Genomic DNA, 16129 nt, shown 5'->3' with positions numbered 1-16129 from the left:
GACTTTGTCCCTTTGTAAACTGATCTTCCCATAGCAGACATGTTCAGCAATCTGGAGGCAATTTATGTCCTTACTCGTCTGTGTGTAATTGTGTTACTGGGTCAATAGTATGTTCTCCACTTTGGAAGCTATCTCCTGGGGCCACATATCCAGTGCCAGCCTAGTTATGATATGCAAACGGTGCCAGTGAAAACATTTGTCCTGCTTCTGCGACACTATATATATAGATATAGATATATAATTATGCAGCTGTAGTTATGCCAATACAACTCCCCATGTGGACACACGTGTTCCTGGATAATAAGTGTTAAAAGGAAGGGAAGATGGATGATGGAGAAGTAGAGAGGAGACAATGACACAACAAAGGAACGAGGTAGGAGGCTGGGGTAGGTAAAGGGATACCATTCTTAGGGTAAAAGTCAGCAAATATGGTCTAAAAGGCTCTAATCAAACAAGTTAATTAATCCAAAAGAGATTACATAGATGATAAGTGTACTAGCGGGTTATATGATGAATTAGCAAGGCAATCAGGAAACCGTGAAATCAGCTAAATAAGACCAGATCAAATAGGCAATAATCAATGCCTCTGGCAGTTAATTAGCAAAACAGCTGGGCAAGACAAGTAAGTGTGTTAGCAGTTAAATGACAGTTGGTTGAGTGGAAAGAATCAATCAATTGATTAAGCAGAACAGATAGGCACTAAAGGCAATAAGTGGTGAGATCAGTTAGCTCCATTGATTAAATGTGGAACCTAGAACTGACAGTCAACAAATTAAGGTCATGCAGAGCAAACAATAGCAGGCTGTAAATGAGGTGGCAGGAAGTTATCAGATTAGTTGCAGAAGTAAGAGGCAGTGACAACTGCAATAGAAATTTGGTGCATATGTCTTAGCCTTCAGTTGTTCCTAGTACCTGCCCTGCTTAAAAATGGAGGCAGGAAAGATGGCAACAACCCTACAGTTATGACCTTGAAAAGGTCCTCTCGCATTTGCTCCATCTCTGCATTCATGCTGCTGGGTGAGTCTAGAGCCGTGGTTCTCAAAGCTGGTCCGCCGCTTGTTCAGGGAAAGCCTGTGGCAGGCCAGGCCAGTTTGTTTACCTGCCGTGTCCACAGGTAATTCTCCAGGTTCAGCCGATCGCGGCTCCCACTGGCCACAGTTCACTGCTCTAGGCCAATGGGGGCTGCAGGAAGGGCAGCCAGCATGTCCCTTGGCCCACTCCGCTTTCTGCAGCCCCCATTGGCCAGGAGCCACGATCGGCCGAACCTGAGGACGCAGCAGGTAAACAAACCGGCGCGGCTCACCAGGGGCTTTCCGTGAACAAGTGGCGGACCGGCTTTGAGAACCACTAGTCTAGAGAGAGGCCTGTGACTGCTTGATTCATACACTTACATTCTTTCCCCTTCCTTTCTGAACAGCTCTTCTTCCCCTCTCTGAGTCCGGGTCTACACTCCAAAATTACTTTGGTATAACTACTTGGTTCAGGGGTGTGAATAATCCACACCCCTGAGCCATGTAGTTATGTCGACCTATACGCCGGTGTAGACAGCGCTATGTTGGTGGGAGAGCTTTTCCCACCGACATAGTCACTGCTTTTCAGGGAGGTGGAGTTATTAAGCCGATGGGAGAACTCTCTCCTGTCAGCTTATAACGTCTCACTTCATGACCCTGCACTGTGAGTCTTGCACTTCCTACCTACGCTTACCGACACGTGGACTCTTTCCTGAAACGCTCTTCTCAGCCCACCTTCTCCTCTGCCCAGGATGGTGCTAAAAAGGACCCATTTTGTTTTGTAAAATATCTGGCAAGAATCCCCTCTCCCTCTGTTCTGCTGTGTCCCTCCTCCCCTTCCTGCCTTCACCCCAGTCTGACACCACGGTCACTGCTACTCTCTGCCACTCTTCCTCGCCCTCTCCCTGCAATCCCATCCTCTCCAAATGCTTTTAGCTCCCACAAGCCTGGGAGTTAAAAACTTAAATCCTGTCATTTGCACCTGCAAAGGACTGTGTGCACCAAGCTGCACTTTCAAACTCGGCAGCCTCGTTTTTAAAAGTGACCGAAATGTTTTAAATGGCGTAGGCTGAGGAAGCCATGCAGTACACATGGCAGGACTCTGGGCCTCAAACCTAATGTTCTCTCTCTCTTTTTAAAATTAAGAACATACACCAGCAAACTCTTTTTCATTTATAGAATAATAAGCATCTGGAATGGCCAGGCAGACATGGTTGTGATGTACTAGTGACAGGGACAGCCAGAATAGCGATTGGATGCTAGCGATGGCTGAGGGGAAATAGCATATTTAAAAAGATGAATCAACTCATTCTGAAGTAGCTCCCATTTGGCTTGGATTTCTGAGGGGCTGTCTGGCATAGTCAGGGTTTTATGACTGCCCTCTTCCTAACCAGATGTTAACAAGAAGCGTCTGTTCGAATTGTGCTTATGAATAAAAGGACAAGCCCCTGTTTATTTCCTGTAAACAGTGCTCCAAAGTGGACTTCCCCAGTTCAACTCTCTCACCTGCCCTGTGGCAGTTGTTGGATTACTAAAAGGATAAAGCTGCCCCCGGCTGATTTTTGTCATTGTAACTTAGCGCTAGTGGCTGTTTGGGGAAATTGACACTTGGACCATTATTCTGAGTGTAACTCCATGAGTTTGTATTTAGCGTGACTGTGAAGTGTGGATTGTTAAAACTTGCCCCATGCATGCTTTTTTTTTTTTTTAACGAAATATGATCTGAGCAGCCTGTTGCCTTATCCATCTGTTTTTCCTTTTTGGCAGAGTGTCTGTAATTTCCACAAAGTTGGAGAAATACATGTAGAATTAGATGTCTCAGTTACTGCTACTACTCTTCTCCCAGCTAATTTGAGTGACTGCAATTTTAGTGGCTGAAGTCCACACATGCTTCAAGCTGCTGTGAGTGGCCCGTATCCTCTCCTTTCTGCGTAAAGACAGGTAGAAAGAGGGATGTGACATGCATAGATATGCAGCCATTGCTCCTTTGACACTCCACTACATCCTGACCTGCTGGAGGCAGGAGTAGCAGCAGAATTAAAAGGACAGGGCATGGTTGCTAGCTGACACAAGGAAATACCTTTTCTATAGCATGTATAATCCAAGGATAATGGAGCACTTTTTGAACTTCAATCAATCCTACCTGTTGTCCTTAGTAGTCGATGGGTAGAGCTATGCTTAGTAATACTTGACTGCCTGACCTTCCACAGATTGGTACATATTCTGCTGTGTTAGTAATCATCTTTCCTTTTCTCATTCAAGCTTGTAACTGTCAAAGAGCAGAAGTTCCTCACAGATATATTGTACAATACTGGAATCTTAATTGTCTGGGATCCAGCACCTTATCATGCAGAAATTCATCAGGTAAGTGAAGAACAGTGTAGTAAATGAGATTTACAGGGTAGCTGTGACCTCATTTCTTGCCATATATGTCTGCATGCTGAGGATCATTCCTTTTAAAGTTGGCGTGCTCGATGTAGCAGTGTATGTGTTCGCAAGTGCCTTTTGCCATCCCTGCATGCGATCAGCTCTTATGATTTTTGTCACAGCAGTCAGGGAAACTGAATTTGAGTAAAGTTTATGAAATGCCCCCATGTGATGTTGCAACCCTGTGTGCTAGGTTGCAGTGCCCAGAGTGGGGAGCCAGGCCCAGCCCCACAGGACAGGAGCAGCTGGTGCATGGTGAGTGCAGGGTGGGCTCACTGTCCATTCCTCACCTCTCCGCCCCTGCCCCTGAGGTCCCCAGCTTGCCCCTTTTTCATGGCAAAACATTTCCATGACAAAATCATAGCCCTGCTCAAAGGAAATGTGTGTCTTTTCCAGGCAAGGGTGAAGGGCCCTGAGTTGTCTATCTTTTATTGCCACAGTAAGTTTCCCATTGGCTGATCTCACATCAGGGTGACCACTATTGTACATAGCATTCTCAAGCTTGCCGTAGAGTAATAGTCTTCACTGTCTCAAGAACCCAAAAGTTAGGCTGGACAGTCTGACCACAGTGGCCATGTTGGTTTTGAAAGCACCAGTCTGTCATTAGGTATATTTTAATGGCTTATAATTGATAAGAAAGCTCTATTAAAAAGCCAGCAAATTCCCTTACTCATGTCAGCTGGAGTTTTGTAGGTATTGGATTCATAAACTGGAGTTACTTGTGTAGTGACTGCAAAGTAGCTGCACAATAGCTCCATTAGCAGTCATCACATCTCCCTCTCTCAATAACTGGGTAGATCACCCATGTGGGCAGTATCTTCAGAACTTTATCGCAGAACTGTATGCTGTTATGCCCCCCTCATCCAATCAGAAGTCAGAAGCTTTGAACCATCTCTCTCCCTTTAAATTATAAGAAAATAAAACCAAGGGCGGTTCTTCTCGCTTTGCAGTGTGTTTTTTGACTGTGCAGTCTGTATAGTCAGAAATGGGAGAGAGTTTGTTCCATTTTAAAAATAATAAAAAATACCTCTCAGCATTTGCACTGAAGAAGAATTTCAATATCAGAGATACTGCACCATCCTTTGATTTAGCCTTCTTAGGGTACAAGACCTCATTGTTCTCCCTTTTCTGTTAGGTCTCCTCATTGCTGATTTGCACTGGAATATCTCAGTTGAAGGCAATAGTTACATCATTGTAAAAACAATAAGTTACCTTGACAGTTTCAATAATAAGTTAATATTCTGTCAATATGCTATTTTATGGAGCTTCAGCATAATAGGCCAGAGCCAGAAAGCACAGGATCATCACTCAAACGGCACAATAACAAAGCTAAGGATTACACTACATCAAACAATCTCAGCAAGCAAAGCATGCAAAGTGATAAACTGCAACAGCTTCAAAAGCTAGTCCAGTGTAATTAGCAGACAGAAGACGTGACTCTGAAACAACTGTCCTCCCTCTCCCGGCGCAGGGCCTAAAACTCTGGACTGTGTGATTGAAAGTCATCTTTCGGAAAGAGAGGCACGCTGCTCCAGTGGTTAGGGTACTAGACTGGGAGGTTCAGGTTCAATTCCCTGCTCTGCCACAGACTTCCTGTGTCACCTGGAACACGTCACTTAGGTCCTGATCGTAAATCCCATTTTTAGGCTCCACAAAACTCCTGCTGAATTCTGTAGGCACCTAAACTTGACACTTATGTTTTCAGCCTAAAAGTTCCCTCCAGAATAAGTTTCTGCCTTCAAGCATGCCCACTGCACCCCACTCTAGGTGTCTGGACACCTATCCCCAACCTAAGCCCCAGAGTGATCCACGAACCAGGAGGAGATAGGTGAGCAAATGTCTATCTCATGTGCGGAGCCCAATGCGGGAAGTGTGCTCAGAGGTCACCTACCAGATTGGTTCCCGTTCACAATCATTTTTAACTTTTAGAAAGCCAAGGATTATAAAAACACTTCCATGTATTCTTCACTTTGAATGGATACAGATACGACTAAACAAGGAGTCCCTGCAGTGTTCCTAAAGCCCACTTCGCAGCATTGTACTAGTGTATTAGAATCTAAGTGAAGTCATTTGGAAATTAACTATAAATGAGTGTTTATAAACTACTTCCTTGGTCAGAGACATTGCTTATAAAATGTCATCTGAATGTCCAAGCCTTTGTCTAGTCCAACGAAGCAAGGGTATGTATGTAGCATGCTTAAGAGCCTCTAATGAGCTAGGCTGGTACTTATTGCCTAGTAAAACCTCCTCTCTTCTAGATGGTCCCAGAGTTTAAAGAAACATGAGCTCTCCTTCAGTATTTTTACTGAAGTAAGGTAGTGAGAGGAAAGCTTATAAATTTGTAAGCTCACAAATACACACAATTACAGTTCACCGCACGTACTGTACATTATCATCTTCTGGTGCAATGTTGTGACAAAGATGCTTGTGTGCTAGCCTTGGAATATGACCTTTTGTTCTCTGAGATAAATATAACAATTGAGAATGGTATAAAAATGACGCGCTGCACGTAAGGTTGTCCTGTCAGTGTCTTTCTAGGCCACGTGAACAGTCCTGCTAGCTGGGTATTCTAGAAGGAGAGAGGTAGTATCTCCTAAAACGTTTGGGAACGGAAAGGAGAAGAAATGGGATCTTTTCCAGATTTTATTGCTAGTGGGCTGCTTGCTTTCATGTAGCAAAGAAAGAACTTTGAAAATCTTCCTCCTGAATCTCACAATTTAAATATCCGGCAGCCATTAATGATCCAAAGTCCATTGAAGTCCTTGGGGTTCTTTCCCCTGAATTTTGGATCAGACCCTAAATGCAAATAAAAATGGAGTAGTTGGTAAGACACTTTTATGAACTGGATCACTGACACACCCACCACTGACATGTGAAGATCTTAATGCATTAGAGATGAGAAACTTAGAAGGATTAGAACTCCATAACAGACCACTAAAAGATGAGATGGTTCCCCATCAGTCTTCAGTATGAGGGTATCTTATAATAGAGACTGCAAGAAGGGAGGGAAAAGTGCCTTTTGCCTACATTGCTTTGTGAATTGCAATACAGCCTGGTGTGATACGCATGTCAAATTACATTCCACTTGTAAAGAAAGTTCTTTCACAGCATCTTTAAAGTTACACAGTGGATATTGTTGTAGACTTTTGTATTCCATTATGGGTGCCATGGGCTCACCCGTCTGGTGCATGCTAGCTCTTCCATCAGCACCTTGCCCTCTGAATTAGAATGCAGGTGGAATTTTGAAGGGCAGCCTGTTACATGAAAAATAAGTTACTGGATCCCGCAGCAGTGCAGAGCAATAGTAGATTCTTTAGGTGTTTTATGAGAGATCTTGTCCTAAGGGGAGGGGGGAAAGGATCTGACTTGTTAATTCTGTTTTAGTGGTACAGAAAACCAGACTACAATTTCTTTGCAAACTACAAGGAGTATCGTACCAGACATCCGAAACAGCCCTTTTATATCCTGAACCCAAAAATGCAGTGGGAGCTCTGGGATATCCTGCAGGAGAACTCATTGGAGGATATTCAGCCCAATCCACCTTCTTCTGGAATGCTTGGTAATGTATCTGCCCAGTAAATATTTGACTTTATTAATTTTGGATGGGGCTCTTCAGTTTATTGAAGCGCTGATAATGGTTGTGCTTTCTGTTTATCAGATTCAAAGCAGCCCTTTAGAGCTTCCTAACAATGGTCAACTTTGTAAAATGCAACGTTTCCCATCTCAAAACAGCAGCTTAATTATGTTAGAAATCAGCATTTCCCAGCAGTGGCTCTCAAACTGTTCTGTGTAGCACTGACTCCAGAAATAGCTATACTCAGATCAAACACAGGTGCATGCAGGAATGTTAGGTGCAACAATGTCAATTGTCAATAAAAGGTGCAATCACCTTTTACTGGTTACCAGCATTTCTAGCCAATAGGAAAAGAGCAACTCATATCTGGTCTGATCTGAAGCACAGTGAAGTCTTTCAGGGCTTTCACTGCTATTCCTTTTCATTACTTTTTTATTTTAACAAGCGAATAAATTTATCAGCTCTCTATTGGAGTCAACAAATAGTTTTATTTTTCAAATTGATGAGCCATTACCTATTATGGGATAAGCACAGTTCAAAAAGAAAGATTTGATAAGGGGAAAAAGTTTTCAGAACTTCATAATAGCTATAAAAATGGTAAATAATTCCCCCTCAGCCAGCCTTATCTCTTGTTCTAAAGCCCTTTTGTTTCATCACCTTGTGCTAATCTCAAAACATTAGTGAAGAGGTCCATTTTCCTCCCAGACAGAAATTCTATTGTGGGCAGGTTTTCTCCTCTTCACAACCTCATTTAATCAGCAACAAAATGAAAAGGAACCGACCGCTAAGGAGCGATTTATAAGAAAACCACTTACAGTGGAGTTGTCGTCTTGTTTGCTTTGTCGGTGGCAAAATTGTTCTGCTTTGGTTACCATCCTACTGCTTGCAAGAGGGCACTCATACTGTAAGATATTGCCCCCCACCCCATGTAGGCGCAGAACTAGACCTTAACAAAGTTAGGTTAGCTGATCATATTTCTGCCGGTCAGAATTCTTCTTTCTTTCTACAAACTCATATTTCTGCCTTCTAAGCTATTAAATTATTTCTGGTTCCTGTTCAACACTAATGTGTACTGGGGGAGACAGCTAATTTTAGAAGGAAAAGACAAAGCAAATGGTTATTGATTAGAGCAAGGGATTGAGAAGGCAGGACTCCTGCACAGCCCAGTCTCTTGACTTTTTATGCCTCAGTTTCCCCATTTGTAAAATGAGTATAATCTGTCTCCCAGTGACGATAGAGAGAGAGACACAAGCTTTTGAGCTTACACAGAGCTCTTCTTCAGGTGACCTCTACAGAAGAGCTCTTTGTAGCTTGAAAACTTGTCTCTGTCACGAGTTGAAGTTGGTCCAATAAAAGATATTCTTCCCCTGTGTGGAATACACATAGGGACCAGCATACCCGCTATGGCCCCACTGGCCAAGCCCTATGTGCAGTGACCCTCATAACCACTCTGGCTGTGATCTGACCTGCTAAGGCCATGCCATGAGTACGCATGCATGCCACATGCCTGAATCTGGAGTTTCTTCAGAGCGCTGTCCATTGACCCACACATACACAATAACACCCCTCATGTGCCTGACTGAGGATATAAGAGGCAGTGCAGATCAACACCTCTCCAGTTTCTTCTTACTGCCCCATGGCCTAAGTCAGAATCATGTCCTCTGTTGTTGCACAGCCTGTAAAATTTATTTGTAAATAGTTTATATCTTAGCTTAGGAATTCTAGTTAGCATGGAATAGAATACTCCCCCTCTCCAGTCAGGCGAAATTGTCCTCAGTCCCTGGACTATGCCCAGGGTCCCGGGTTTCAAGAAACAAGGAAAAAGAAGGAGCCGCTGGTTCCGACAGTATTCCTCATTGGTACCATCTCATCTATCCAAAGCCTGGCTGCATCAGATGAACTGGGCCCTTCAGGAGTTTCTATGGGAACTGCTCGGACTCCAGGCTGTGTGGAGACCTTTGTAATGCCAGAGGATGTCTTCCTCCCCTACCTGCAGTCTCCACTCCTTTTGGGCCCTGCCCTCCTGAGACATCCTTATCCTGGAGGGGAAATCATTACCATTGTCTCAAGAGAAGTCCCATCTCTATCCATCACACAGGAGAGCCCCAGTACTGATGGAATCAGAGGAGTTGGAGGAGATAGCTGCACCAGTATCTCTGTGGAGACACAGGAGCCCTAACAGACAGCCAAGACATATTATCTGTCTGGTTATGACCCTCCCAGGGACACCTAATATTGATTCCCAGGGGGGCCACCATGAGCAATGGATCCTTCCTTATTGCAGGTGCCTGGACCCCTCTCAGGAGTCATACCACTCCTCCTCCTCTCATCAGCTGGTTCCATATGTGTCTGAGGAGGAAGAACCAGAACCGGTTCCGATAGGGGCCTCATCATCATCTCTGGACACCACTGTCACTCCTTCATTGCCCTCTCCTCTGGATGACAACTAGCAATACCAGGAGTTGTTGCACAAGGTCGCTAATGATCTACAAATTCATCTAGAGGAGGTCCATGACCCTCAGAATCAACTACTGGACATTTTACAACCACAGGGACCGACCAGGGTGGCCCTTCCAAACTAATCAGGCCATATTAGAACCAGCCAGAGAGGTTTAGCACACACCAGCATCTTGTGCCCCTATGCTATTTTGTGCCCGCTAAGGATGCTGACTTCTTGTTTTCTCATCCTGCCCGTAATTTGTTGGTGGTACAGGTGACTACAGAGAGAGCTCAGCCATGCTACCAAAAATCTACCTTGGCCCATAAAGGCTCAAAGAGAGTGGATCTCCTGGTAGGAACGTTTTCTCCTCTGCAGTCCTCCAGTTTTGTATAGCTGATTACAAAGCTTTATTAGCAAAATACAATTTTAACACCTACACCAGGCCTACAGAATGTAAAGACAAACTCCCCATGGAAGACTGAGCCCAGTTCTAGTCCTTTCTGGATGAGGAGAGGCTGGATGAGGAGAGTCACTTAATACTGTGAGCATTCCAGTTATCCTAGACTATCTCCTCTTCTTGAAGAGCTCAGGGTTCACCCTCAGTTCACTGTGAGTACACCTAACAGCGATTTAGTGTCTTTCTCCCCCCAGTGGAAGGGCATTTTATCTTTACACACCTAACCATGGTTCAATTTATGAAGAGCTTGATCAGGACACTTCCCACTGGTTATTAAACCTGTGCCTCAGTGGGACCTTAACCTTGTCCTCTCAACATTTACAGGCCTGCCCTTCAAACCTCTGGTAACAAGTGCCATGATCCCCCGTCCATCAAGGTGGCATTCTTAGTAGCCATCACTTTGGCAAGAAGGGTCAGTGACCTGGTAGCCACAATGGCAGACATTCCTTATACAGTATTTCACAAGCAGAAGTTTTCCCTTAGGTTACATCCCAGATTCCTTCCCACAATTGTGTCTGAGTTCCATATCAATACTTACCTGTATTCTTCCCAAAACCCCATGCTTCTTCTGAGGAAAGAGACCTCACTCCCTTAACGTCAGGCTTGTCCTGACATTCTACCTGCAGAAAACCAAATCCATTAGAAAATCTCCGAGATACTTTGTTGTTATGGCAGAAAGGTCACAGGGACAAGCTATATCATTACAGAGGATTTCTGAGTGGATTTCAGGATGCATCTCAGAATGCTACAAAACAGCGAAGCTCCCCCGTCCTGGGCGTATCACAGCTCACCTCACGTGGACACAAGCTGCCTCCCCGACATCCTTATTGGATGTTCCACTACAAGACATCTACAGGGCACCAACTTGGAGTTCCATCCATACTTTGACATCACACTATGCTCTAACTCAAGCAGCAATGGCGGATGCAGCTATAGGAACAGCAGTCCTACAAACCTCTCTGCTGCCAGTTTCCTCACACCATCTTCCGGTCTGAATGTGCTGTTTGAGAGTCCCCCAGATATGGAATACACATAGGGACCAGCACTTGAAGAAGAAATGAAGATTACTTGCTGTAATTGGAGGTTCCTTGAGATGTGTGGTCCCTATCTGTATTCCACTACCCACCTTCTATCCCCTCTGCTTTGGATCTAGTTGGATTGCAGTAAGAAGAGGAACTGGAATGGCGTCAACCCACACTGCCTCTTACAGTCTCTGTCAGGAGCATGAGGAGAGTTACTGCGCATGTGCAGGTCAATGGAGACTGCTTTGAAGAATTTCTGGACCTCAGGCACATGGTGTGCATGCGTACCCATGTGTGGAATACAGATAGGGACCACGCATCTCAAAGAACCTCCAGTTGCAGTAAGTAGCCTCTGCTTACCTCTCCCACCTTGTTTCTCTAATATCCTGTGACCAACACAGCTACAACTACATTGTGTATCCCAGTGATGATGTGAAGCTTAAATTGTTCAGTATGCTCTGGGAACCTTTGGAAAGCCCCATGTAAGTGGAAATAGTTACTTATGGTAAAGTCTGATCAAAATATTTTTTTAAAAATGGGGACTACAGTTTGACAAAGTAGTCACAAAATTAAAAAGAATTTGTTGTGCAGCCTTAGTAGATTCCCTAGTCGTCCTTCCAGATGTCACAAAATACATTCAGATCTGAAACTCGGCATAATTCAGCGGGATGCTAGAAAATAAATATTGATCCAGATTCCCTGGTATGCCCTGGGTGCTTTGTGCTGCTTTAGCAAGGTGAAAGCAGCCTGTAAACCTGGATTAATTGTTCCCCCTTTAACAGTTGCTTTGCACAGAACATACCACGGAATCTGGCTGATCATCATTATTAACTGCATTCTAGAATTGCTTGTATACTTCACATAAGACACATGAGGGCAACACTGTTCCATCAAGGGAAATTGCTTTGAGCTTGAAGAGTAGCATACTGTGCAATGGTGTTGAACTGCAAAACAAGCCCTCTCTAGATTTGTGATTTTTACTGGCTGTGCATTCATTAGGTGAGGTGTTGCACTCCTCCCCCACAACACAAAACCCTCCCCTAGACTTGAGACTGGCCAGTTTTGCCAACTTAAATAGTAGTGGGGACTGAAGCCTGAGCCTGCCCCAGTCCCACCACCCTGGGTGAGGGGACCAAAGCCCCAGCCCCGCTGCCCTGGGTGGGGGGCCTGTAACCTGAGCCCCGCCACCGATGGCCGAAGCTGAAGCCCTGAGGCTTTGGCTTCAGCCACAGGTGGTTGGGCTCAAGCTTCAGCCCCGGACCCCAGCAAGTCTAAACCAGCCCTAGTGATCCCATTAAAACAGGGTTGCGACCCGCTTTGGGGTCCCGACCCACAGTTTGAGAACCACTGATATAGTGCATGCTTGGCTACTCCGCAAGTTTTCACCCAGCTATCAAGAAGAAGTAGCATTTTTTAATGCTGATCTTATAACTCATGGTATATTGCTGTCACACAGTATCTCCATGAGGGGCTTTAATGGGGCAGACTGTGCCGTGTCTGACAGGATGCAGCTGCCAGTCACAGCATCTGTGATTTTGGAGGTGTAACCAATTTGTGTGTGAATGAGCAAGTGGCTCAACAATTGTGCAGACTTCAAGGAGCTTCAGAAAGTAGCCTCCTCCAAGCACAGCCTTTTCTCCCTCTCCATGTGGTCTGAACTTTAAGAAGACCACTTCTTGCAGGGAAACCCCACCGCCTCCCATCTTGGGAGACAGAAGGGGATATTTCGCATAAACCTCCTGTCTCACATTTAAGCAAGAAGATGGTTGGTTTCATAACCTTTTTGCCCCCCGGTTGACTAACTGGTTCTTGCTCTTCCCCTGCCAGGCATTGTGATCATGATGACCCTCTGTGATGAAGTGAATATTTATGAATTCCTCCCTTCCAAACGACAGACAGACATCTGCCACTATTACCAGAGATACCATGACCACGCCTGCACCATGGGTGCTTACCATCCACTGCTGTTTGAGAAAAACTTGGTGAAGCGTGTTAACCAAGGCCAAAATGAGTTAATTTACACTCATGGGAAAGTGACTTTGCCCGGCTTCAGAAACATGCACTGTTAGCAACTCAACTTCTACTGTGCATAGATACTTCTGTTGATTTTCAAAGCAGTTTTAGAAGGATATTGTTGAGATTTTTAGGCCTAAACATTGATGTGCCTTGACAGTTCTTCCATAATGCACCCCTTACATTAAGGATTCCTGTGATGCAACTTCTCCGATCTGTACAATAGCAGAAAGCATTACACATCCTCCACCACAATTATCCAATATCTACTGTGTGAACTTCCAGTCAGATTAGTAGGTCTGATTGTCTGAGGGGCTGAGTATCCTTCAGCTGCAGTTGGCCACCTGAGTTTTCTTCTGTGCAGTTAAACCAACGTACTGCTGGTGTCACGCCGCTGAACTCCATGAACAGCAGAAAATTTGGCCCCTTTTAATAAAGAGTGGCTAAAAATAATCCCATGGTTCTTGATTCCTTAAAGACAGGCCTATGATTATGGACCCACTGTCAAGTTTGCCTGCTAAGATAGGCAGTAGTTCAACAAGTTAAAATCTATGACTTGCATTATTGTCCTACCAACCTTGAGAAACAGTCCTTTATATCCTGGAATTGTGATGGTGATTGTGTCCAATCAAAGAGGAAGTGTTCAGTGTTGATTTGTTTTGGAATTTTTACCTTTTTAAAAGTTATGATGTTCAATGAATTACTAAATTGAATTTAAATGTCTGATGATCACTCAGCACTGTTTGTTCAATGTAGCATCCTCTTGGGGACACAGGATATTTTAATTCCAAATCATTTTGGGGAAGACTTTTGAAAGGCATAAATGGCAGTTTGCAATTGTAATGGGGGTTGGTGCCTAATTGCCATTTGTGCCCTGTGAAAGTCTCCCGATTAGTAATTTAGGACAATAATACCACATAGTCACAGGTGACTAAATAAGCCATGGGGCTTCTAGCCAGGTGCAAACCAGTTCTCCCCTTCTGGGTTTCATGAGCTATTCAAGTTGACCTTTGTTAGATATTCCTGACATTTAGATAGTCAGTCAGTCAGTCAGTCTCTCTCTCTCACACACACATACACCCTTTCCAAGTGTGCAGAGAATGAGCACATTACACTAGCTCTTGAAATAGCAGCTGGGAATGGGGAGCTGCACTCTGCTCTTCAAGCCAGTGCAAAAGGGAGGGGGGCAGAGCTTTGACTCCTTCCTGCCCCATTGATGTGATTTTTGTCCCCAGAGCTCATGAAAGGAGTAGTTTTTTAGATTTCCCCCAATCATAGTTCTTCTTTCGTCTGTGCAGAGGGGTCACCTCGGTTGTCTCCCTTCCCTCTGTTCACCTATTCCAGATCCACTACCCCTTTTCTCATGATTCTGATTCATAGGATCTTCGCTTCCAAGCTGAAGCCACTGGGTCAGACTCTTCTGTTGTGTACACTGGTGTAACCCTACTCAGGTCCGTGGCATTGTGCCGTGCTGGAACACCTTATAGGAAGTACAAATGCTCAACAATTAATATGATGTTTGCTGCTCCTACCTACATATATGACAAAGTCGATATTATTTAACTTTCAGTCGGTAATGTCATATATCTGGTTTTGAATGATATGGGTTTTAATGGTTTTAGTTGCAGAAAGTAGATGCTAATTTTGCTGTCCATAATATGCATCCCTGTGGTAGGAAAACAGTTGCACAGCAACAGACTTTGTCTCCATTGTGAAGAACCCACTGGGTTAAATTCTGCCTTCTGTTAAACTTGTATTGTATGACTCACTGGATTCATGGGAGAGCTTGGCCACCACTGATCTGGATCTACAGAGGAACCCTTGCATTCCATGTGGAGACCAGTTGACTTTAGCGGGACTCTGTGCAGATCCAGTTGTGAGATCAGGGCTTAACTGAATAAGGTACCAGTGAGAAAATTTGCATCGTGGTACTTGTAAAATGAGAATTCCTGTTGTTTTTAATAAAACCTTTTGAAGACATTGGCTCAGATTCTGATCTCCATAAACCAGTGTAAATCTAAAGGGACTACAGTGGGTTTACACCAATGTATATGAAATCAGAATCTGGTCCAACATTTAAAGAATGTTTTTTTAAATGTGTGTACAGCTCTGCAAAGGCTGTGTCGGGATAATAGTGAGTTCCGATCTGTGACTCATTACCAATTTCCATTGTTGTACAGAATGAAACCATCAAGCTGTTTGAATTAATTCTGTAGCAGTATTTTAAATTTTAAGTGGAAGTACAAAACTCAGCATTTTTAAAAATGTTCTGAATACTGATCTTTTAAAATAGTTTGAAATAATACTGAAGGATCCAAAGAAGATGTACAATTTGTAATAGTGTCTTTTTTTTTTTAAAGAGATGGTCTCTGTGTCATTTTTAAATTAAACTAACATCACGATATTAAATGTTGTGTAATTTCTCCCCCTCCTTTTCCTACCTTCCATTTATGTTTGAGAGAAGGAATAATTCAGAAGAGACATAGCAAACATTCCCTCACCACTCTACTGTATTACTCACTGTAGAAATCAAAGGATGTATTGGGATGCTGCAAATAGTGTGACAGTTCAGCCTGCCAAGTTGCATCTTCAGTGAATAGGAGAAGGAATTTGAATAACGGTTATTACACGATATTTGCTGACAACTCCAGGTCAACAAGGATTTTTTGGGACACTATGTAACAACTTCAGCACACACAGACAGGATTCAATTTTCTCCTAGCGCCACCTCCACCCCAACCAAGATGACAACATAGTATCAAAACAAGACAACACCACTAAGGTAAAGATACAGCACCACCTGTTGGTGGAGGTACTGCCTGCACTGATCATTACACTGCCTTTGCACTCCAGTCTCAAACTGGACCTTGTATGAAAGGGAGTACCTGTAACATGGTGGCTTTTTAAAAAAAAAAATATATGGGCAAATGTTTACCAATTCCATCGCTGCTGAAGTTCTTATTTCAGAATCTGGTTGAATTAATCTTTCAGATAACTCCATTCCACTCCCATCTTTCTTGCTGACATCCCTGTCTGTCTAGTAGAAAGTCTGCTGGAGCTCTGAGAGGTGCACAGGTAGTGTCCACAAAACTACACTCCATTACTAGATGCAGCTCACTTTCTTACATGTGACTGGCTGGCTCTGTGGATGTTGGGTGAGCAAGGTAGAGCCCCAGCCCACCTTCC

General features: G+C 43.9%; 1 protein-coding gene across 3 annotated transcripts in view; it reads left to right on the top strand.

Annotated features, from left to right (window-relative positions):
- ST6GAL1 (ST6 beta-galactoside alpha-2,6-sialyltransferase 1) overlaps window positions 1–15827 on the top strand; it is a 108054-nt gene extending 92227 nt beyond the window's left edge. For all 3 annotated transcript variants that reach the window (XM_074963981.1, XM_074963982.1, XM_074963980.1), the window contains 3 exons: window positions 3273–3374; window positions 6822–6996; window positions 12758–15827. In XM_074963981.1, the coding sequence (XP_074820082.1) occupies window positions 3273–3374; window positions 6822–6996; window positions 12758–12999 (519 nt within the window). In that variant the 3' untranslated portion in view covers window positions 13000–15827. The remainder of the gene's footprint in view (window positions 1–3272; window positions 3375–6821; window positions 6997–12757) is intronic.
- The last annotated feature ends 302 nt before the right edge of the window (window positions 15828–16129 follow it).

The sequence above is a fragment of the Natator depressus genome, chromosome 9 (genome assembly GCF_965152275.1).
Source record: "Natator depressus isolate rNatDep1 chromosome 9, rNatDep2.hap1, whole genome shotgun sequence".
NCBI classification, from domain to species: Eukaryota; Metazoa; Chordata; order Testudines; family Cheloniidae; genus Natator; species Natator depressus.
This window is presented reverse-complemented; position numbering and strand designations above follow the sequence as displayed.